Raw genomic sequence first — 24504 nt, 5'->3', positions numbered from 1 at the left:
TTTCGTGGAATTGTTTAAAATTAGGTTTTAGTCGGATGCATGGCAACAATATTCCATTGAAATCATACTCTTTGTAATTGCATTCACATTAGAAATCATTGGTTTTTTAATGAAACAAAATCTATACTTCGAAAAATGCGATCCATAAGTATCAATCATTTCAAGCATTTCTTACCAACAATCCTCCTATGGAATTGGAAGGGAGGTTTTTATATCAATCAGGCCGAGCTCAAGCCACTCCACCAAAGCCCATGACCCATGACTTGGTAGGCCAGGGGATGATAGGGAAGAAGCCCAAGCCGGCCCAAGAAGAGAAAGACAGATGGCCCTCCCTCAAACCCAGCATATTAATGAGGAAACGACAGGTCATGATCTTGTACCCTACAGGATCGGCTGCATTAAATACAACATCGAATGGCCGACACCAAAGTCGAGTCCCTGTTGCTGACAGGAACGACTGCATTAAATGCATTGTCATGCCATCCAAAGTAGGAAATTATCATTACAGCGACAGAAAGGTCAAAAGTCCTTCAAGGGATTTAGTATAAATAAGAAAATGCTGATGACAGAAGAAGGTTAATCAATTTCATAACTCTCTTATCTTTTCTTGTCTTGGTTCTCCACAAAAGATACATTCTAACTTTGATATCAGAGGTGTCACGAATACATCCAACCACTTCTTTCTCCCTTACAGGCACTCGGAGCATCGTCGGAATTGGTGGTTACAAAACATGTTAGCCTTAACAGAAGTAAAACTAAATAAGAGGTTTTATAAACTATCGATGAAGTCCCATTAAAATTAATTTGGTTTCAGGTAAAAATTGTTAAATGTTACAGAGAGCAATGCATCATGAGAATGGGTAAGAATGGGCCGCTTAGTGATGTTACATGTATGTGTCAGTCATCCAAAATAATGACCCCCGGCTCTGATTTCTCTGTGCTTCCGTTGGGAATAGCTTCGTCTTTCCTTTCTTCCATTTTCACATCATCCGCAGATATATCAGGCAAACTTGCATTTTCTGCCGTTGGACGACTTTGATCTGTAGAAGGTTGAACATTAAGAGGCGACTCACTCTGTGTTTTTGCTGGGTTTGAGTCTTGGTCTGGGTTTGACTCCAACTTGCTGCTTTCGTTTAGAGGTTCTGTTTCCACATCCATCATCTCTGTTACCACCATGGAAGCAGGGCTGTGGCCATCTTGCTGCGTAGATGGTGATCCAGTGCCTGAAATGGTGTTCTGTGATTCAACTTGTGATTGTTGCCCCGTATTCATTGGATGTTCTGAAGAAGGGGGATTCGTCTGTGCAGGAGAGAGAATGCGATTTACATCTTCATAGATGCTTTCCAACGACCGGAGTTTCTTTCCCAAGTTAACACTCATCACAGATTGGTTTGCTAAGGATGTCGGAACAGATTCCTGGGCGTTTTCCTCTACAATCTTGCACATCTGCAAAAAATATTGAACAGACGGTAAAGGATCTGTAACCTGTTGGCTTGCATGCCTTCCAAAAATGTTCTGTCTCTGCACGATGACTTCTTTATACCAACAAAATGCAGCCACTATGCATAAACTGCCATGTAAAATGCACTCAAGGCAAGGATTTACCTCGTTATAAAGCTGAGCCAATTCCAATCGATCTCGGTCATCATCACAAACAGCAGCAGCAATTTCTTCGGTAGCTGTATAGGCACAATATTAGTCATAACCGAGCATATATCAAGAGGCTCATATCAATCAATAGTGTAGAAATGATGTGATGCCAATTGATCAGGATATGCAACTCATCCGTGAATTCTTTACCACCGAGATTTGTAGCCAAGGACCGGAAAAATGAAAAATGAGCAAATGACCAGGGACAATTTTTTAATTTTTTTTCTTTAAGAAAAACCTGCATTGATATAAAATTCTGCTGGAACTGTTGTTAATAGTAAAAACCATACGATACATGATTCTGAATTTCAAATTCTTGAAAAGAGGGAAAAAAATCTGATACAAACTCAAGCAAATATATTGGATACCCGAAAGTCACCAACTAAAAGAGGACAAAAGAAAAATGGAGATATGGAAGTAGACAAGAATTCTACCATATTGATCAGCGATCATTCCAGAACTAAAGTTAGACTTACTTATTGCTTCTACTTGAGGCAATTGATCAATCACTTGGGTATCAACCTCCACATTGGGACTTGGCATATTTGTAACCTTAGGTTCATTTTCAGGCTCCTCACTAGCAGTCTCGTTTGGTTTCACGTCACCCTGAGGACACAACCAAGGAGAATGAAAACTATCCAAGTCCACAAGCAAGCAAGTGTCATCTCCTTACAACTGATGAAATACACAATTCATAAACTTAAATTTAGCATAATGTCGAGAGCAATCCTGCTTACTCTTGCAATGATGACCACATATATAAAGCCCAATGTAGTCAAGGATATCAAAAGCATAGGGCTACCCAAGCTAGTTATTTTGCAGATTCAAACTTAAATACAGTCCATGCTGGAAGAAATGTTTCAGAGAAACCTCTTTGTGGCATTAAATCCAGTAAATCGGCCAAGGGAGATGCATATAACATAGCAAGGAATCAGGGAAAATGTAACTAAGATAAGCAAAGGAAGGATTTCAAACATAACTTTGGAGGTAGTGACTCAGCAGGTGGAGGTACCTAGATTTTCCAGAATTAACTTTTTAGCATTGCAATTTATTCCAAAAAGCATTCAACATGATAGATGCTTAGAATTGAATAGGACTCGATAATGAATTAGTTTGGTCAATTCTGCATGCAAAACAATCTTCTTCTTTTTTTTCGGGGAGGGGGGGGGTAAAAGGAGTAAGGGAAATAAAAAGCGCAAGAAAAATAAAAAGCAACCACGGTCAGACAGAATGAAAATCAATGCCATCTAACTAAGGCACGATGACCCTGTACAGTGAGCTAACACAAACTAAACAATAAGGCCATGAGATGATGGCAGCACCACTTACTGGTAGGAGGGGTTAGATAAGAGTATGTGGAGGGGGCTCAAAAGTAAACTAGATCAAAGTTGTCCCAAGTTCTAAAAAGTAATGGTATGATCACTTCATTTACATTAACAGCACTTCAGAGGACGTGACATCTGTCAAGGCCCAGACGTAATTGGTTAAGATTCATCAGTCAAAGTACACGAGGACCTTGTCAAAGCAAAACACTTTGCGGGAAGGGAAAAAATTCCAAATCTGAAGACAGGCCATGAGGTTAGGAAACTCTCTTCAAACTCTCCACTGCTGAGACCAACAGGAGATACAATGTTTATTGAACAGCCTGTCTAATCAGGTTGAGCCTGACTCAGATCTGGGTAGTGTTAGAAGTACAGTCCATCTCGTTGAATATCGATTTAATTGAAAGAATCTATCCTCCCGAGCAATGATTGGCAAAATTATATTAAGAACTCTGGCCCACATTCAAGACTGCAGAATGTTTTGGGCTTCACCACAACTTGACAACAACGAGGTGGTGGACTGATTCTCAATGATCATCCCTCCATAGGGAATGTGCTTTCTGCCTACCTTTGAGGAAGTATTAATTGTATGCGACAAATAGGTTCTCCAGCAATCAACAGAAAGAGATACCTAGACAGATAATACACCAGGCTAGCTGCCCTTCATTGTTTGGTTGCTTAGGTTAAGACCACTTAGCGTTCCTTTGTCTACCAATCCTAAATTGAGGTCAAGAATCTTAGCCCATGACTACATGCAACATGCAACATTCATTATCTCATTTATGTTTTCTGAATTCATGAATTAATAGAACAAGTCCATAAGAAATATTGCAATTGGCATTACTTTTACTCTGAGAATAATATTTTAGGCTAATTTCCTTTAGAACCCAACAGAATAGACATAATAAACCAATATGCAGGTGACTGAAAAATGTAATTAAACTTACGAAGTATTCTTTCTGGTACTCTGCATTGAGTCCCTTTTCCAAGAGAAGCACCCTTTTCTTGATAAACTCAACCTGTCTTCTCTGCATATCTCTGAAGTAAAGTAGTATAGAAGGGTCTTGATGTAGCCGTGCTTGGTTTGAAGCATCAGCAGTTCCAGGTGCAACATCAGTTGCTATATCATTCCCACCACCATTTTCCTTTAACTGGGAGCCAGGCGCTACTGCATTAGCTGTATTTGTACCATTTTGTGCTTGGGAAGCAGCTTGTCCTGGGACAGGTAGATTTATGAAGGGGAGATTTAACTCTTGACAAATCACCTCCTGAATCCGCAGATCCTTGTCATCAACAATAGCTTGCCATCTTCCATACCCATGCCTTTTATGAAAGCAAGAAGACAAAAGCAAGTGATAAGTACTTGAACAAATGTCTGTGTGAACCGAGTGTTGTAGCAAAGCTAAATTATCAAGCACTCAATGCACCTTTATCATATTCATTCACTAGGATTTAGCGGGAAGTCACACAGATAATATTAAACATTCATACACTAACAAACGTGTGCAAATGTGGTCACATGTGTGCATGGAGTACAGGAAAAAAAATAAAACAAAGGCCAAGCACACAAACTATCTATAGCCTACAAATATCCATGGTCTGACAAACGCAATTTGGCTAACAATCATGCGGAAGAGATGATGCACACAATACTGCCTTTTCCATCTGAGACCTCCCTTTTCAGGCCAATCCAAATATAATCAACTACAAGATGATTGAGGACCTATATCCGCCAATCTATTTTCAACAACATGTAGAATGCATGGTTGAAATCTCATCAATTCAAGAACCCCAGACTTGAAGCATTCTTTTATAGGGTAAATACACTCGTGATAGGATTTGAACCTACGATCTCATTCTCTACCCCTTGTTTAAGTGGTGAGAAGATGCCATTTGGTCCAATGACCATTGGCAGAAGTAGAAGTTTAATTCGGCCACGCAATTACAAAAAGCAACACAGTAGCTTACAAAGGAAATTGAATGTAAGAGAAGTCAGGCCGACAACATTTTGCGATTTAATTTACTAACTATCAAGCCCTTCAAATTGAATATGAAGTATTTCCTAAAATTAACAGAACACCAACTCGTTTCTCACCAATTATCGCACTACACATAAAAGAGTTCCATAGATGCATAGAAAAATAGCTACTCATACACTTATGCCTGAGTACAAAGTAGAAATCAAAGTCAATCTTAGAATCTATAAATATGAAGATGTTTCGTTTGGATGTTGAGATGAGATGAGATAAGATGAAAAATCTGTGAATAGTAGTGAAATGGTTTAAGTTAAGATGTTTTTATGGGGTTTTAGGAAAGGAGAGAAAAATTTGAATAAAAATATTATAAAATTAAAATATTGTTAGAAAATAATTTTTTAATATTATTTTTGTTTTGGGATTTAAAAAAGTTGAATTATTTTTTGTGTTTTGTTTGGAAGTTTAGGAAAGTTGTAATAATTAGGTAAAGATTAGATGAAAAAGTTGACCATTTGAAATTCAAAAGTGTGTTTTAGTGATGTTTGGATGTGGAGATGAGATGAGTTGAAATGAGATTTATCATCTCAACTCAACATCCAAACCAGCCCGCCTTACTATACAACTAAGGAGATACTATTACAAAGGAAGGATATAAGCAAACAAGCGTAACAGTTTATAAATTATTGCAAAGAGTATGTTAATGTTGTGACATATAAACCAGTAACAGAAACATACTTCAGTACGGCACGCAATAATAATGAATCATGTTCCTCCTTCCAAGATTTTCCACCCTTCAACCCTGGGTACCGAGATATGATGTCCTCAGTGAAAAGTGGAGTGCCTGGATTTTCTGATGAAAACTTCACCTATCATTACACCCAAAAAGGAGGGGAAAAAAGAGTTTAGCCTCAAGAAATGTAGAGAATTGGAAGATAAGCTTTATCAATAGAAATGTACATTTTATACATAAAGAATTGAATTGAGTGTCTCCAAAGCCCTAATATGAGATATATCTTCCTTTTTTATTTAATAAATGCCCTGGAATCACACATACTCAACATGCACATCTTCACTTTGCTAGAATTGTTTAAAATATGGGTTGCATCTTCCACAATCTACCCTTCCACATGAAGAATTGATTCAGGATAAGATATGGTCACTTTTTGCATTCCTCTTCATCATTAATTGTAACAACTTACACATCTCTACTTTCCTATTCTCATAAATATACATTCAATACATTGCAATTTAGTTATACCTGCCCAAGTTAAAACCATGGATTCAAAGTCTCCATTGTAACTTTGAACTTAAAACTCTGCCCAACACTATATGATAGCTTCCAAAGAACTATACTAAGATATCTACAAGAATACCCCTACTGAATTAATTCAAACTTAATGCAAAGAAAACAAACTGTAAGATAAGCCTATTGCACGTAAAAAGTTCAATTATTTCTTTTCCACCCCTATTCTCTCACATGCTTAAATGAGGTGCTACCAGAGCCCTCCTATCTCTAGGCTCTGGAACTACTTATTAGTGAAAACCCATTGCTAAGTTGGCAAAAAAACTAAAATTAAAAAAAAAATCAATAATACAACTTGCATAATGTAAATTAACAAATCCCAAGCCTTGTGCTTATAGGTATATGCTTATGCCTCAGGAGATGAGCAAAATCATATCACATAATGACCATTTCCCTAAAAGACAAAACAGGGAAAATAGACAATCCACATCCATCACTTGGTTGAGTCATACAAGGATCCCTACAATGTACCCCAACTACTAAAATAAACAAAAAAAAATGGAGTTAAATGTATAACTCAGGAAAAAAAATTGAACATTTAACCAAGGAAAGAACTAAATACGGCAATATTCTTTTACCAAAACTTACTTTGTCCCTTACTAGCATCAGAACTGCAATCCTAACAAGCACATCTTGTATTCTGAGTCCTTCTTTAGGAACACCGTCTATAACCAAGATAAGTAGTAGATAAAAGCTTTAGCAACAGAGCAGACATGGTTACAGACAAAGGAAAACAAAATAAGAAATGGAAACAGCAGGTTTTTATGACCTGAAAAGGTTGGGGTGTCTGTTATATCTTCAGCAATGTGAGACAAGAAGAGAACCCCATAACTGAAGAAAAAAATATAAGTATATCAACATACCAATTATCTACATCATAGAAAATGGAAAGAGTAAACATACATGCATGCATATGCAATTTATCTACTTTACAATATTATTTTAACTTTGTGCCTCAAGATCATAATCAAGTATAATCATTACAGGCATGTATAATAATACACAGAACTCTTTTTGATGGTGTGGAAAAGTTTCTAGGGAAACAAAAATCAAACCCATCTGCACTTACATCATGGGTATAGTTGGAGTAAATTTGTGACAGCTCAACATTAATGCATAAGAATTAAGACCACTTTTAGCTTCAAATATTTGTTTTACAACATGCTATTAAAGATGTTAGAAAACTTCACTAATGTTGCAGAAAACTGAACTGTTTAGTGAATCTGAAATGTGATATACAGTATTTTGCAATGTGTCAGTTTGATACAATTGCAATTGGAATAAAATGAAACGAACACATATAAACCCATCTAGTCTTTGTCAAGTTTTTCATGCTGTACTAAATTGTGTGATTCACCAGCATAGACTTGTTATTAAACCTGAACAAAAAAGGTGGAAACATCACATTGGAACGCTTGACACCTCAAACCCTTGCCCCTTAATGACTTGATCCAAAACATTTTTCATCAGAAAAAAGTAATCAAATTCATAGAACTGGCCCCGTTTGGTTTCACAGATGGTCTCAACTCATTTCATCTCATCTTATCTCAACATCCAAACACCATTCAAACACAAACACATTTCAAATTCAAATTTTCAACTTTTCAATTCATCTAGTCATTACGACTTTTCCAAACTTCCAAATAAAACACAAAAAACAATTCAACTTTTTCAAATCCCAAAACAAAAATTATATTAAAAATTTATATTCTAACAATATTTTAATTTTATAATATTTTTATTCATCATTTTTTCTCTCCTTTCCCAAAACCCCATAAAACATCTTAACTCAAATTATTTCACTACTATTCACATATTTCTCCTCTCATCTAATCTCATCAGTATAACCAAACAAGGCCTGAAACAAGTGAAACTTTTGCAAATTGAGTTTATCATTCCAGTAGTTTCTAGAAAACAAGACATGTATTAGCAGTCCTAAAGCAAGTATACTGGCAGTCCTAAAGCACATGTGCATGGTCATCCCATCCTGGAAGTGTGGAGATAAAATGTTTAAACTTATTGCCCAAACAAGAAGACAGACAAGGCCACCATAAATTCCAATAACATTTTTTTTTAAAGTTAAGAAATTATAATGTGATAAATTCCAATAACATTTTAAAGCTGCAACTCGAAGATTTCAAATCAGAAGCAAAAGCTATATAGAATAAATACTCTTTTATTTCTTCATAGGTCTTCTGCTTCATGCGAGATGTAAACTCCTTCCAGTCAAAATCACCAACCCCAAACCTGCAAATCATTCAAGAGTAAGACAAGCGTCCAAACATTTGCAAACTGGAAGTGATCAGACATACATATGCCATTCACAGAAGTTTCAGTTTCTTGCAATAACATACTTGGCAATTCTACAAATTTACACGTTAATGCTTTGTGTGTGTCGTGTGATTTTTTTTTTTTTTTTTTGGGGGGGGGGGGGGGTTACATCTAGCAACTACTGTAAAATTGGTTACAAATGTGAGAGAGAACCTCATCAAAATTTGCACAAATGCTGCCCTCTGATTTTGATTGAAACCTAGTACCCTGAATGATCTCCCTTCGCCTTCCATCAAAGGAAGTGGCTCGGTGCCATCCACTGTATAAGTAATCACAAGGAAGTGGCACTACAGTCAGCACATGCTGACCAAATCATTGTGATTAGCTTATTGAACAACACTAGGACAAAGAAGTACCACGAGATTTCTTTTTGTAAGGCTTTCTCCCAGAAGGAGCTCCTGTTGCAGTTGTTTCACCATCGGTCAGCTCGGCTTCGTAGTTATCATCCTCACCATCAGAGCTCACATCTTCCAAACCAGCTAGGTCATCTTCTTCAACAGATACCATCTGAAAAAAATCCCAAAAGCACACACTAATCCCCCCACATCCATGTAGAATTGAGACTGGGATAAGTAACAAAGATGGGAAAATTCTCCCAAAAGAAAACAGTCATATACAGATCATTTGACATCTTGAAGAAAGATTTTCCTTAGAATATGAGTGTTTCTGTGTACGCAAATACATTACTGTAGCATTCTAAGTATATAACAGAATATACCAAGTGGTTCTAATTGATGTCATAAAGACCAAACCAATACCTGCTTTCGGCTTCTCTTTCCCTTGCCCAAAGTATTGAACTCTTCAATTTTGTGCACTTCATATCTGTCTCTTAACAACTCTTCCCAGTAACTTGATCTTTCTGAATTGCTTGTTGTAGTCTTATTGTCAACAGTTGGCTTCTGTGCTTCCTCCTCTGGTACAGCCTCTGCTTCATCAATATATTCAAAATTTGCCACCTACAAATATAACACTTATTTTAATTTTTTAGAAAACAAGAAAGAAGCAGAGAATATAATGATGAAATCCTATGCTGTTCCACAAAGCTGTTCAGAAGCAATCACAATCGGATGTTCACAGATATTAAAACAATCCCAATGGCAGAAATATTAAATATTTGTATGATATATAAATATTGGGTGTAGATGAAAGTCATCTTGCTAGAAATAGAAAGGAACAAAAGAAAATCATGTAGAGTAAGTCCATTAATGTCTATGTGTGCTGTCACGAGAAGTGTATATATTTGTCTGATGAGACCAAAAAGGAACATATATGAACTAGCAGAAGGAAGAATGCCTAAAATGTATGGAACAATAACTAAAAAGTAACCAGAAGTTATTATCAGACGCATGTAATGCAACAGAATATTCAAAAGACTCTGAACAAATTGATACAAGGATGTCATAATATTTGGGATTCCACAAGCCTTAGCAATAGGATTGCAGAAGCTACACCGATAGCATGCTCTGCTGTTTAGCTGATTTAACGTCACCATGGAATGGTACAATTCCATCCAAACCAGGTCACATTTATGCATGAAAGTAAAACAATGGTAACCAGAGTGACTTCCATATTTGGATTATTTCTATATGTAAGCAAGATTGACACTTCCTCCGCCAAAAGTCACTTCTCCTTGCCAACACCACAAGCCTATTTTGGTCTTTTCTTTTCTATGTAATCAAAGACAACTGTGTTAAACCATCACACCAAGGAGTACAAATACAAGTATGTCGGACATAGGGAAATAAAGCGTAACTTAAATCGCTAGAAGCACAATGATGTAATGCACATGATAATATAAAATTAGATAAAACCTTAAAGGCTTTTAAAAACCCATCTTCTTCTTCATCATCCAATGTAGCATCTTCGTCTCCAGCATGTTCACGATCAAGTAATCTGTTACATAAAAAATATAACAAAAGAATTTTGAGCCCAAATGGTAATGAATAGAGTCAAAACCGTAAGAAAAGAACTTACCTATCTATTGCTGCATCATCATAATGAATTTGTCTGGATTTCCCTGCTTCATCATTCTCATCAGCAAATAACTCCTTTGAGCCATACCTTATGATGTCATCTAACTCTTCCTAAAGTAAAATCAGAATCACTTAGAATTTTCATCATTGTGTATGTAAATGCATTTACTCAGATAATTTTAGTTCCTCAGTGCACACACACAGTCTCTGGCTTATGTTCGACTTCTATCAGAAGTAGTCATTAAAAATGAGGTACCTTTTTTTATAATTAAGAAAGACAGTTTTATTAATACGAATGAAATAGGCGATCGATGCCCATGTACATAGGGAGTATACAAAAGAAACACCTAAATAAATTCTAAGAAGCAGATAACGACAACAGAAAATCATGAGCATTAGTTCCGTTAAACACTAAAGCAGAAAACCAAAGCAATAAGTTGTGCACAAAAAAATTTCGTAGTTCCTCCAAAGTTCGCTCCTTATCATTAAAACACTGATCATTCCTTTCCATCCAACATTAAAAATGAGGTACTTGAAACATACAGCACACCCTAAATAAAACGATGCAAATATAAAGAACCAACCAGTAAAATCAATTTTAACAGATGGGCTTGTCACCATTCAGCATATTTATACCTCTAACAAAATGACATGTGATAGCATGTATCACAGTTTCTTTTTCACACTAGTCACACTTTGGAATTGATTCTCGCAATTGAGAATCCTTTAAAGCTTTTCAAGTTTAAATTATAGTCATATAACATGCTACTCACCCCTGAAAAAAGTTGATCAGACTAGATGGGAGTTTTTTCTTAGAAAAGTTTATCACAACTGGTTTGGAGGAAGATCAAGTGATCGACAATTATATTCTACTTTTCTAGCTGCTAGTCCAAAGGCTGGGCTGCACAATCTCCAGTACAAACATCTTGAGATACTAGCATCCAGAGATATTACTTGAAGGGGAACAAGGGAAACAAAAGTATACAAAAACCAGGTGACCAGGATTCAGTACACCGAGAGTAGCGAAACTGTAATATTCCTGATTCTTACAGCATCTTTTGGACAACCATTGTTTTCTAGTCTTCTAGCATGTATACGTCGAAGTAACTTCATTTTCTCTGGTCTTCACTTGAAGGAGCCACTTTGAGGAAAAGAATTGCCCCCTTTATATAACAAGGATATATCTCATGGTTGCACAGTGATCCCTAGGGATAGCAACAGAGAGATCTGGCCAGATTCCCAGTTCCCACTGGAATTAATAGTGCTAATAGATCCAGCCCAAACCATGACCAGCAATATTCCAAATAGCAGGAAAATGTAACCCTAACCCAGCCCTCAACCCATCTAACCCATCTAGTTCGTTTAAATTTCATGATTTACCTATTTCAAATTTCACTTATGTACAAAGAAAATAAAAATCAAAGACAAGCTTGAAATATTATAAAAACAAACATCAAGGCCACAAAAATTTGGATAATTATGAATATTTCCACCATGGCAGAGTACCCGAAACATGTGAACAAAGCTTATCAAGAAACAACACTACCATAAATAGAAAGATTGAAAGACTTGGAAGATTTCAATACCAATACGGAAAAAAAATATATTGCTGACAATGGCATACCTTTTACAGAATATAACAACAGCATTAGTATCTGAAAGAACATCGTTTACCTGGTTAATGTTTTGAGCCTTCAGCCTCCCAACAACGAGATGTTCTAACACCATTTTCTTCTTAGTCATTTGCATCATCCTTTCTTCAATGGTTCCTCGTGTTACGAGCCTATAAATCATCACCTGCAGCACCGAAGCAAACTCAACTTTAAAGCAAGCAAAGGACCACGACAACAATAATTTGGCTTAACAATATTGAGGAATGATATCAACCTTGTTAGTTTGCCCAAGTCGATGAGCTCTAGCCATAGCTTGTAGATCGGCATGGGGATTCCAATCACTGCAAAACGATAAGGTTTTTTGGTGAATAAAAAAATACTTGAAGAATAAAATAGAGAAGTTATCTCACACATATTAGAACAAGATATGACACATCTTTTTCTTTCAAATAAATCTAAATCTAAAAGTGCAAACTCATTTTCAGTACCGAGATAAATGAAGAGTTACCACCATCATTGATTTTTTTTTTATAAGTAGTTACCACCATCATTTATTACCCTGAGGATAACACTTACTCTGTTGCTGCCAACCATGAAGCCTAAGGGGAGCCCTCCCTCCCTCTCCTAACAGCATACAACGTAAACCACTTAAATCTGAATGAAGTGGCTATGCAGTCTTTGAAATAGCATTAGAGAGATCCAATGACAGGGCACAATCAAACCAACCCATTGCCATGTCAATGCTACCTTTACTACCTTGAAGAAACTCAGCTATCAGGACGTAGTCAATAAAACATTAAGAAACAAGACAACACATAACAGAGCTCTAGCCCCTGCACAATGTTAGGATGACCCACCATCCTATGGCCCAAGTAGAATCACTATATGAAGAAGTGATTCAGACCTTGTGTAAGGCACGAATATCATAATCTTTTGAAGTGATTCAAACCTAGTGAAATTTGTGACTTCAGGAAGCGCCTCTGCATGCCACATTTATTTCCAAGGAAACTCTTCATGTGTAATAGAGCACACTTTCATATCCACTATAGATCCTCCATTTCATCATACCAGTATCAGAATCTAGTCACTGGAATACAGAGATAATTACTCTAAAACTTTTTTTTGGTAAGTAAAATTTTTATTAATGCCAATAGGCGGCATAGCCAACACTAGATGTTTACAAGAGAAAACACCTAGTTGAGGTGCAAAAAAGATACAAGGAACAATAAACCCAACAAAGCACTAGCCCAACAACAAACCCATCTAGGAAAATGAACATAACAAAGCCCTAGCCCTAGCCCTAGCCCTAGCCCTAGCCCAAGCCCAAAAATGCGCCTGTCCCAAACCACCACCAGTGCACCAATGCCTATCCCACCAAACCAGATTTTGCCCATATACCAAGTCACTGTAAATTCCCCAACACACTAGTCCTACTAACAATATACAATTGGTTCTGTCTTCCCTCTGGTCCTCCCTCAACTTGAACTACCTCCCGTATCGTCATAGTTGATTACAAAGTAAGACGTTTTAGCTCTCTACTCTTCTTAGATTTTGATTTTGTGCCAAGTACATGAGCCGCCTCTATTGCAGTGAGTAGTGCTATGAATTGGTCCTCGAATCCTTCACAGGTAATCCACACACACTGTTGTACCTCATTATCCAAAACCCAATTCGATGATAAATCAGATATATCAGAAGGACAACATCTTCTGTAGACTCTGCTCCAAACTGTGGACGAGGCAATAAAAATTCCCCCTCGCAAGGCACCAATGACAACCTTGTCCCTTCCTCCACACCAGTTCCTAAAACTCGCATCTCCTCCACAATGCTATTGATGTTGTCGCCACCTTGGCCAAAGTTATGTGTCGACCCGCAAGATGCCTAAATAGGTACACTTGCACCTTTACTCTAAATAATTACTCTAGACAATATCTTCATTTTGCATTAGGCCACTTGCATCTTTACAACAATTATAGCTAGAACTAACATTCCATAGTTCCAATCATGGCAACTGGCATCGCTGAACCCAAAACCCCTTCCCATGCAATCATCAAATTCCATCACATAGAGAACCACTATCCGTGGAAAATTACTAGTTCAGCCATTCATTAAATGCATACTCACTGTCTTCCTAAGCTCTAGGTTCACAGAACCATGAATTGATATCCCTTTAACGCAATTTACCTATCAAAAAATATATATATCCCTTTGACGCAACCAAAGAGTTTAATTACTTCACACACAAAAAAATATTAACAATTGATTATCAATTAGTAATCCAGAAATCAAACTCCAGTAGTAGGTCCATCACAGCTAAAATATTTTAAAAGAAAAAAGAAGACATGTCAGAGCGTAAACTTTTCACCTATCATATATGATAACTGTATCAGCAGTTGCAAGGTTTATTCCCAAGCCTCCAGCTCTGGTCGAGAGCAAAAAACAAAACCTGGATGAATTTTTGGCATTAAATCGGTCTATTCTAATTTGTCTTTCAGCTCCACCAACTTTGCCATCTATCCGCTCATATATCCATTTCTGACCCCAAAGAAAAAGTATGAAGTAACATTAAACAACTTATATAAATTGTTTCCTTGTAATATAATTAATTCCAACTAAATGCATACATAGAAGTATGTAGGCAAGATAATGTTGAATGTAAACCTTATAAGTGCAGTAATCTTCGAGCAAGTCCAACATGTGTTGAAATTGTGAATATATGAGAACTCTATGGCCTTGCTCTTTCAGCTTCACCATCATTTTGTCCAACAATTGCAACTTCCCTGATGATTCCAGGAGTTGTCTGTCAAACAGAAAAAGAAAAGTAGAAGCAAAAAACAGAGGAACATTGTTATAGCTTACTAAGAAAAAATTAAGGTAGATATAATCTGGCACATAAAATCAGAACAAATTCACTGTATCTATTGCCAAACAATCCTGCCTTCATCATTGAATATATAGATGGCAATATTGATAGGGAGTACATATTTACTTGAAAGATTCTTTTGTATCTTCTATATCAGGTTCAACTCCTTCTAACATATAAGGGTGACAGCAGAGCTTTCTCAATTCCATAACCACATTGATTAGAGAAATCTGATACAAGTATTCAACCACAGTAACATGTTAGATAAAAATAAAAATAAAAAGCTATTAACTCATTAAAAAAGCAACCCTACCTGTGCACCACCACGTCGAGTTAGTATCTGATAGTTCCGAGTCAGAATTGCTTTGTAGTATTCTTTCTGTTTGTTACTCAATTCAACACGTAAAATAAGTTCCTTTTTAGGAGGAAGTTCCTTCATTACATCTTTTTTTACTCCTGCAATAGCATACAATATTTACAGCCACATCTTCAGTAGTGTAATATAATTTCAAAAGGTTACAGGTGAATTAAGATAAATCTCCTCTTACACTGTAAAAACTTGAGTTTGTATTTTTTTTTTTTTTTTTCATGACACCCAACCTTATCAAGGCAGGGTCCTTTTTATGACACCCACCCTTGGGGAGTGAACCCTAGATACACGACTCCACCATCAAAATGTATATCACGGTAGTCAACTGAATAAAGTTCGAGGATTGGGGAGGATTTCCTTCCCCTAAAAATGAAATTTTAGTTCAAGGTGAACTAAAACTATTATACAGAAGAGAAGATTACTCTAATCAGTTAATTTTTCGTAACTTCTTAAGTGGAACATGATAACTTCTAAACGGTGCTATGTTGGAGTGTTTTCAGCAATTATTGCCACAAAAGAGTTTGTAACAACATTGCTAATAATTGAGAGCAAACATTAACTTCATTTAGGTTCAATATGCAAACATATTGGCAAAACAGATGAGAAGCGTCAGCATGCTGCAATCTAAGAATGCCTGTAAATTTAAAAAAAAGAATAATAAGACAGTATTAAAAGCAGTCAAGCTATGTGACAGCACATGCTGGTCAACAAAAAAAAGTTAAGCACGGGTTTTGCTATCACATAGGTGATGCATTCTTTGCAACACTTACTAAGATACATGGATCAGTTACAGGACCTACATGCTTCCGGAAAAAAAATTCTGGGGCCTACTGATCCTCCCATCCAGACCCATGCAACAACAGTAACTATTGCAGATGCAAGACAATAGGAAGAATAAAAAAATGAAAAATAAAGGGAAAACCAAAAAAGACTAGGAACTTTGAGTTGAGTTAAAAATTCATACTACATAGCTATCATAAACCATTGCTTTAGCCAATACACCCAATAATGAAACTCATAACATGGTGATAAAGTGAAATTTTTGTCACTTGAAAGAGTTTAAGAACCATACTTCTAAGGAGATGGGGGGCCAACATTTTATGAAGCCTAGAAATCTGCTCTTCTTGATTGATATCCTTAAACTCTTCCTGGAACTCCTCTAAACTTCCAAACTGCAGAAAATAGAAATTGTGAGCAAGAAAACAGTCATGATGTCCATGAATCAATTTCTGTCACGTACTTTTAAGGAAATGAACACTAACATCCACAGCATGAAACTGCTGTGCTATATACTAACCTTTCCAGCATCAAGGAAGTGCATAAGCATGAAAAGTTCGTCTAGATTATTCTGAAAATGGAAAAGAAGGGTCCCCCCATAAGCAGGTTTGTATGAATAACTAAGCCGCATGTAACAAGTAACTGAAGTCAGAAATAAGCATATTAATGCAACATAAAAGCTACTAATAAATAAAAAGAAAATGGGTATTATTTTTTTATTGCCGAGAGATGATACTGCACATGCTTTCCGATCAAATATATGGGATAATGAAAAATATTCACCTATATAACTTGCATCAAGCAATGAGTGAAAGATAGCATATACACCAAAAAGAAGAAAAAGAAACATCCAAATTCCAAAGTAATGATATTAATATGATAGCAGACATTTGAACTAGGATGAAAAGTCAGCTCCTTGCACATTTTAACCGATAACTCGTGCCCCCCCTGCCAACTACCTCCATGAATGTGTAGATTATTTCTAAGACAGCCAAAATATTATGAGTGCAAGGATAAAAGCAATGTTCTTCCAATACATGGTGTATTATCATGAGATGAGAACCCAAACTAATAATACTGAATTAATCTTTTTTCTGCCACTCACTTAAAGAACAGGCTGTATGATTAATCACCATCCTATAGCAAAATCCATTCTGATGTTTAGTGACTTACAGAAATCACAGCAATGTGGAGAAAACACATTATGCATTCATCCAAGGAGAAATAAAAAGCTCATATTGTAGAATATGATCCCAGAATAATAGCATAATCTGACAAAAAACCTGAAGAGGAGTCCCAGTCAAAAGCACTCGATGTCTACTTGAATACTGCTTCATTGAAGAAAACAATTTTGAATCCTTGTTTTTAAGACGATGACCTTCATCAACAATCTATGAACAGAAATTAGCATTAGGGGAAAAAATACAAAGCACAAATTGAGGACAAGCAAAGAATGCAATGAGTTGGAGATTGTTACCATGCACTCCCACTTGATCGGTTTCAAGGATGTTGAGTCCAAGTTAATCATCTCATACGACGTTAGAAGGACATCAAATTTTATCCTATCTTGCTTGCTTTCAGTAATAACTTGACCAGATTTCTTTTTCTTGATTTTCTTGTGACTTTTGGGAAAGTAAAATTCATATTCCCTAATAACAGCACGAGCTTGGGCAGACCCAACATACATAACCTGCAGTAAGGAAGCTTTTGTTCAGGGAAATATTGACCAGCCAATGAAAATGCTAAATAGACAGATCCAATGTACATACGACATTCATTTGAGGAGCCCATGTCGCAAATTCACGTTCCCAGTTTCGCAGAGTTGAAAGTGGAGCAACCACCAAATGGTGAGAAAGGTTCTCTTCAAAAAGAGAGGCCAAAAAAGCAATACTCTGTATAGTTTTTCCTGCAACCAACAAAGAGATTGCAAAATCCAGTCATGAAGATGCACAGACAGCTCCTTAAAGAGAGGAAAAAAGAAGACTCACCAAGTCCCATCTCATCAGCTAGTATTACATGAGTTTGTTTGGACCAAGAGAAACGTAGGAAGTTCAATCCTTCAAGCTGATATGGATGTAGTGTGCCTTCATTTATACCAAAATCCAATCAAGAGTTCACAATTCAAACCAAAATAGCATATAGAAAAAGTGAGCCATGTTAGAGAGTATATATCAGACAATATTACCTCCAGAAAGAAAGTCAGGACTGTGTTCAAACTGTTGAAATTCTTTCTGCTTCTTCCTTGATTCCATAGCATCTTTTGGGCTGCTTTTCTGCTTACTAGACTTAGTATACCTAGACTGAATTATCTTAAATCTCTCTATTTCTGGCTGAAATGCAGAAATATCTGATTCAAATTCCCAGTAACATTCATCATATGAAAGTTCTTTCCACTTCACAAGATATTCCTTCTCATCATCATCACCTCTGTAGCAATTAGTAAGTGACATCATATCCAAAATCAGTTCCATTACATGTTCAAACAGATCGAAATGATAAAAATAAAAAAATAAAAATCAATTTGATAACAAGCTCACAAGAACCAATTGTGAAATCATCATTTGTCCCAAAAGCTTAAGCTGATGGAAATATTTAATTATTTATATCATTAACACTTCCCCTCAAGTGTGGGTCAGACTCCCTCGCAATAAGTGAACCCAACACGTGAAATATTTAATTAATAGAATGAAGTGTAAAGTTAGACTTCAAACTCAAAACTTCTGCTCTGATACCATGTGCATCACCACTTATCCCTAAAGCATAAGCTTATGGAAATATTAAATATTTATATCCTTAACACCAATCAAGACTAAGAAATGAATTTATGATAGTAAAACCTTCCACCCCATTATTTTGCATAGTGACAAGTCGAGTGATTTGAACTAGTCCACTTTGCGATGCTACGATAAAAAAAAATTCAAAAGATTTATGATAAAAGATTTTTTTATATAGTAAGGTGATTATATCAATGAGCAAAAGGCATTATCCAAGTACACAGGGAGTATATATTAGAAACACCTGAAATGGATGTTAATATATCAATAGAGAATAAATTAAAGGCTTGTCCCAAAAGAAAACTTAAGAAAGTAGCAAATAGCAGGCAAACCATATGCCAAATAGTACTAAAACTCTCTAACCACTCGCTTTTTTCTTTTTTCCCTACGCTCACTTCAACATGGTGCTTTTTTTACCACTTTGGCATTGATTTTAAACCTTCTAGAACTATTTCAAGCCCTAGAGCATTGAAATTTTTCTCAAACTCAAGTTTAAAGCATTGAACTCAAAGAGCAAAATTGAAGCAAAATTCATCTCATATTATGTATTAACAAGAAAAACTTTGAGATGGTTGCACCTGCAAGCAAGAATCCGATCAACTGTAGTCCATTCAGGTCGAATGGCAACAAAGTCTTCCTCAGAGTTATTGTTAGATGCCATTTGACGATGGAAATTGCTTACTTTAGTCTTTAGGCGAGGATGCGTCTTAAAAGCTTTTAGGAACTCTTTCTCTGGCACCCTGTGTTAAGATCGTATGGCATGTAAATGGAAAGCATCACACTAACAAAAATTCAAGGAAAAAGGTTGATAAGCAAGGCCATCTAGCAATTACATAAATATATATTCCAAATAGCACAAAGAACAAGAAGAAAACATAAGAAACGTATTCCAGGATTAAAAAGACTTACTAGAAATCAAAGTCCTTTTAGAAGTATTGGTCAACTAAACAAAGTTTTCCCCTAAAAACATATTCTTAGATAATCATTGGCCAGGAAGTTACCATGTGCAATGCAAATAAGATAATCCTTTCCACTTTACAAGATATTGTTTTACAAAAATTTGCTTTGATCCCAACTTTGAGGCATCACTATCATCAGCAACAGTAGGGCGCATTTCACAGTCCAATATCTTCTCGATATCATTTAGTGGGCTAACCTGAAAATAAAGCATGTTCATCAGCAGCTATCACCAACACATACAATCCATAGTTTGCTTGACAATAGCAACAATAGTTCCAGATATGGAATCATACACATTCAGGACACCTCCAGTTGCCAGGGAGAGGAGCTTTCAGAGGAGGAAGTAAGCACTTGGAATGATAAGCATAAGTGCATGTTTCACAACAGAGAAGATTCCCGCTTTCTCCACAGGCTTGACATAAATTCTCCTTCTATGTTTAAAAAAAAAAACACAATTGTTAGATTAACAAAATATTTAAAAAATTGCAAAAAAGACAGACAGCCAGAGTAAATAAAACTTTCTACATATAAGACAGATAAACTGATAAACCATTAGATATGCAACAAAATAACCTGAGAATGACATGAAAAATTAAAGCCTTTTCTGTCATGCACCAAAGTAACATGACACAATATTTTCCATCAAATGGCCACCAAATGGCCAAACACTGCCACCCACTTGCTGTCATTGCTATGAAGTTCAAAAGCCTTCAAGCAATAATGAAAATACGTGCTTTGAACACATTAAAGCATATCATATAAGTAATCTGGACGAAGCCCAAATTTTTCAGGTTACATATGCCACAAACTAAAGGGGGTTGAAAATTTTCCCAGCATCACTTTTTATTAAAAAATGCTTAATATCTAAATTGATAAGTTTCATAGAATAAACCCGAAGGGTTTGGCTCAAGTGGTAAAGGCTTTGGGCTTGGGGGTATGCTCCCCCCAAGTCTAAGATTCAAATCCCCTTGGGTGCAAACAATCTCTAGGGGCCATCAGACTGGGGGATTTTCCCGTTGAATTACCCTAGGTGAACTTGTGGGAAACTCCTTGCCGAGGGCTTGTGCACCCCCAGGATTAGTCGGAACGCTATTTCCGGACACCCGGTGCCAATAAAAAAAAAAAAGTTTCCAAGTATATTTCGATTTAGGATTACGTTTCTCTCTTACAACGAACTTTATTCTGTATACCATACTTGAGGTACTTCTGAGAACTGATTCTCAAGCACCTCATTTCAGAGGATGCATAACCAAATTTTATGAGCTAACCAAACAATTAAGAAACTCAGTATTTAAGGTGGCAACAATGTTTCATTCTTTGAAATTCGTCATCTAACATAAGTATAACCATAGAACAAGTAAACAAGTCCAATGAGGGCGAAGAAAAGGAAACATAAGTTCTAAAAGAACAAAAAAAAAAACAAACCGTATCGCTCCTGACTATCTTTTCAAACTTTTCATGAGCTGTCCCATGTTTTCCAGGCAAAAGATCGGCATCATCGTCTGATTCGTCAATGTTGTATATTGGCTTCCGATCTGATCTAGCACGAAGCCTCTCTACCAGGCTACTCATATTCTAGGAGGAAGAAAAACATCTTTTGAATTCAAATCTACTGATGGCAAGTGAATGATTAAAAGAATCTTACAGTTCAGATCACAATAATGCTCCGAAATCAGAAGGTATTAATTGGTTTTAAATGACACAAATCAGTCCACAAGCAGTGTATAATGCTTTTCAAGTATCTGTGATAATCGGGATGCCTTAAATATCATATGCCATAAATGAATTTCTATCTTCGTGCCCAAATCGGTAGTCAAGCCGGACTTGAAGGTACAACTCTGCTATAAGAATTATGAACCAATTTTGCCATATGCTGAAGTTATATTTATTCCTTGCCAATTTCGTAGAGAAATGAAAACACTGACACAGTTACAGTAAATTAAAAAAAGTGTTCAAATCGAATATCTGTCAACATATCAGAATGTCCCATGCATAATATACATGTAGGAGAACAATCTTACTGGAACTGTATCAGTAATAAATAGGAAACACCCAAGGGCATATACACATAGTTGTCGAAAAAATACCCAATAGTGAAAAAGGAGAAGATAAAGTGAGCATCTATCCTAAATGTGTGCGTGCTTATGTAAATATGCATTGCATATACGCAGATCAATGTCATTATCTACACATATACATAAAATGTATGTATTTGTGTGGTTTATTTGTTTGTATGCATTTATATGTATCACATAATATACATATATTCACTTTCTTATACAAATGTATGTGTGCGTCGGCGGTGTGTATTCACGAATACTTTGTATTTATGTATATCTGTGTTAAGTACGTACGGTTTTGATACGGCATTTTGGCCTTCCAGTTCAAGGGTTTGTATTATTTTCTTGAGAGGATATATGCGTATATGATATTGCAGGTTTCAGAACAAAGTGGCAATTCGTAATTCCTCATTTCGGTTTGGAAATGAAAGATTCCTCACCAAAAAGAAAGAACAAAGTAAAATTGGAAAAAAAATAAACAAAAAAATACGAGCTAACAGTCAGAGCAACGCAACCCTAAATTCAAGCCCACACTGAACCCACAAGTAACAAGCAAAGCGATACGCAAAGGATGAGTTACAAAGGGACCACATCGCAATTTCAGTAACAAGTATCGTATAATGCAAAACGGGAATACCCATTCCCTAAAACGACGGGAAGTTCAAGGTTCATCGACCATTTTCAAGATTTTTCTTTCTTTTGTGGATAATTAATCTGATATTTTTAAGTTAACGGCAGGTGAAGTGTTTAGGACATGGTACTGTAAGAATCGTGGAGAGGATAGAGGGAATTACCGGAAGTAGCCGGATCTGGGGGCCAAAGTGCGTCCAAAATTTGAAGCACGGACCCAAACCCGGAGTTGGGAGAGGGTTAGAGAGAGCAAAAGGCGGTCCTGCAGGAGAGAGAGAAGGTGGTGCTACCCTCACCGAGACAGTAGATTTTTTAACTCCAAATACTTTTTATATAAGCATTTTGACAATGAAAAATTATTAAATATTTTTAGGATATAAATTATTATCCTATCACCTCATCTAATTAAAATTATTTATATAAATTTTTATTTTTATTAAGATGATATTTTATAATATACTTGGAGTATACCATATCCGTATATAAGATTATTCAATAATTATTTTTTGAGATATATATCTAATAATGGATATATGGGGACTTTAGATGGGATATTATGTTTTTTTTATTGGGGGTTTTGTATTTTGTTAAAAGAATAATAATAATAATAATAATAATAATACTTAACAAAATATTCATGTGTAACCAACTTAAAAAGTATATATTTTTATTTGTTTTTAATTTTTGTGAGTTTTTTAAATGAATATTCATTTTTATTTAAAAATAATAATACTATTGATGGTTGTTAAATGCGATTTTCAAATGAAGTACTTTTCTAATATTATTTTAAAATTGAAAAATTTTATATACCATATTTGCATTTCATTCATATTTTAATTATGATGAGGTAGCATTACTCAACAACTTTTTAATTACTTTTTATAAAAATTAAATAAATAATTATCTAAGTGTGATGGCAATTTGACAAATGTTATAGTATAAAGTAGAATAAGAGTATAATATATAACATTACTTTTTAAAATTATATGATCAACTATGATTTGCTAGTTTGATGAAGAAGTTATACCTCATCACCTTCAAAGAATCCATTGCAATAGTTTCTACACAATGACCAGTTGAAACGAACCTTTTTTCAAGTAGTTACCTTGGAGCACACTCAACGAACATGCACCAAAAAAGCTAACCTATTTTTTACCATGCAAACTCATTGTGCAAGAAACTTTACCATGCATGCATGCCATATTCATGTTCCGTTTTTGGATGGGTTTGGATACACAAACCTATCTCATCTCATCTCATATATCTTATCATTACAATTTTTATAAATTCTCATACATAAATATAATAAATAATTCAATTTTTTTTTAAATTTTAAAATAAAAATAATACTAAAAAATTATATTTAATAATATTTTTATTCAACTTTCAACAAAACATCTTATATCATATGAACTCTTTATCCAGACCCACCATTAATGTGAATAATAACAATTTTGAACATAATATATATATATATATATAAATATATTTATCGACTCTCACTAAAACCCTAATTACGTGCCCCCAGCCAAAATAGGGAGTATTTCAATATAAACGTATGTAAAGCAAAAAAGGCAACCAAAAAACAAAATCCTCATATAGTTTTACATGGTGGAATGTCCAAATATATATTTGCACATTTTTATGCATCAATTCACGAATAGACAACAATAGGAAAAAGGCATCCAATTGTTAGCATAAAAAGATAACTCGTATTTGGTTTCTTAGTTTTTATACCCATTCATGGCAGCTCCTTAAAATCATCATTAAGTGAGAAAAAAAAAAAAAAAAAGGACATTAAATTGATAGTCCAAAGTGAGCAATGAAATCTTAGAAGTAATTAAGGCTTTGTTTGTTTAGTAAAATCATCTCATCTCATTTCATCATTACAATTTTTCTAAA

At 35.5% G+C, this 24504-nt stretch overlaps 1 protein-coding gene across 1 annotated transcript; it reads right to left on the bottom strand.

Moving 5' to 3' along the window:
* Positions 1-746: 746 nt before the first annotated feature.
* On the bottom strand, positions 747-22888 carry LOC109012849 (CHD3-type chromatin-remodeling factor PICKLE). The gene is made up of 31 exons (XM_018994690.2): positions 22767-22888; positions 21338-21487; positions 20206-20343; positions 19954-20108; positions 19531-19692; positions 18364-18605; positions 18167-18262; positions 17948-18084; positions 17656-17868; positions 17462-17569; positions 16699-16749; positions 16474-16573; positions 15345-15487; positions 15158-15261; positions 14830-14968; positions 14534-14703; positions 12443-12509; positions 12230-12352; positions 10557-10666; positions 10394-10475; positions 9341-9538; positions 8939-9089; positions 8736-8841; positions 8424-8498; positions 7021-7082; positions 6840-6916; positions 5684-5814; positions 3920-4295; positions 2127-2256; positions 1606-1679; positions 747-1446 (listed from the first exon to the last, which is right to left on the bottom strand). Exons 2-31 carry the CDS (start codon positions 21482-21484, stop codon positions 898-900), a joined length of 4416 nt encoding a protein of 1471 aa, XP_018850235.2. The 5' UTR covers positions 21485-21487; positions 22767-22888; the 3' UTR covers positions 747-897.
* Between the last annotated feature and the right edge of the window lie 1616 nt (positions 22889-24504).

The sequence above is a fragment of the Juglans regia genome, chromosome 8 (genome assembly GCF_001411555.2).
Source record: "Juglans regia cultivar Chandler chromosome 8, Walnut 2.0, whole genome shotgun sequence".
Lineage (NCBI taxonomy): Eukaryota > Viridiplantae > Streptophyta > Magnoliopsida > Fagales > Juglandaceae > Juglans > Juglans regia.
This window is presented reverse-complemented; position numbering and strand designations above follow the sequence as displayed.

Coding starts and splice junctions, on each gene's coding strand:
- LOC109012849 (XM_018994690.2), bottom strand. CDS start 21,484: ATGAGTAGCCTGGTAGAGAGGCTTCGTGCTAGATCAGATCGGAAGCCA. Junction 17,869..17,947: donor GGGCTCCTCAAATGAATGTC/GTATGTACATTG, acceptor TCCTTACTGCAG/GTTATGTATGTTGGGTCTGC. Junction 5,815..6,839: donor TGATGCTAGTAAGGGACAAA/GTAAGTTTTGGT, acceptor GTGTAATGATAG/GTGAAGTTTTCATCAGAAAA.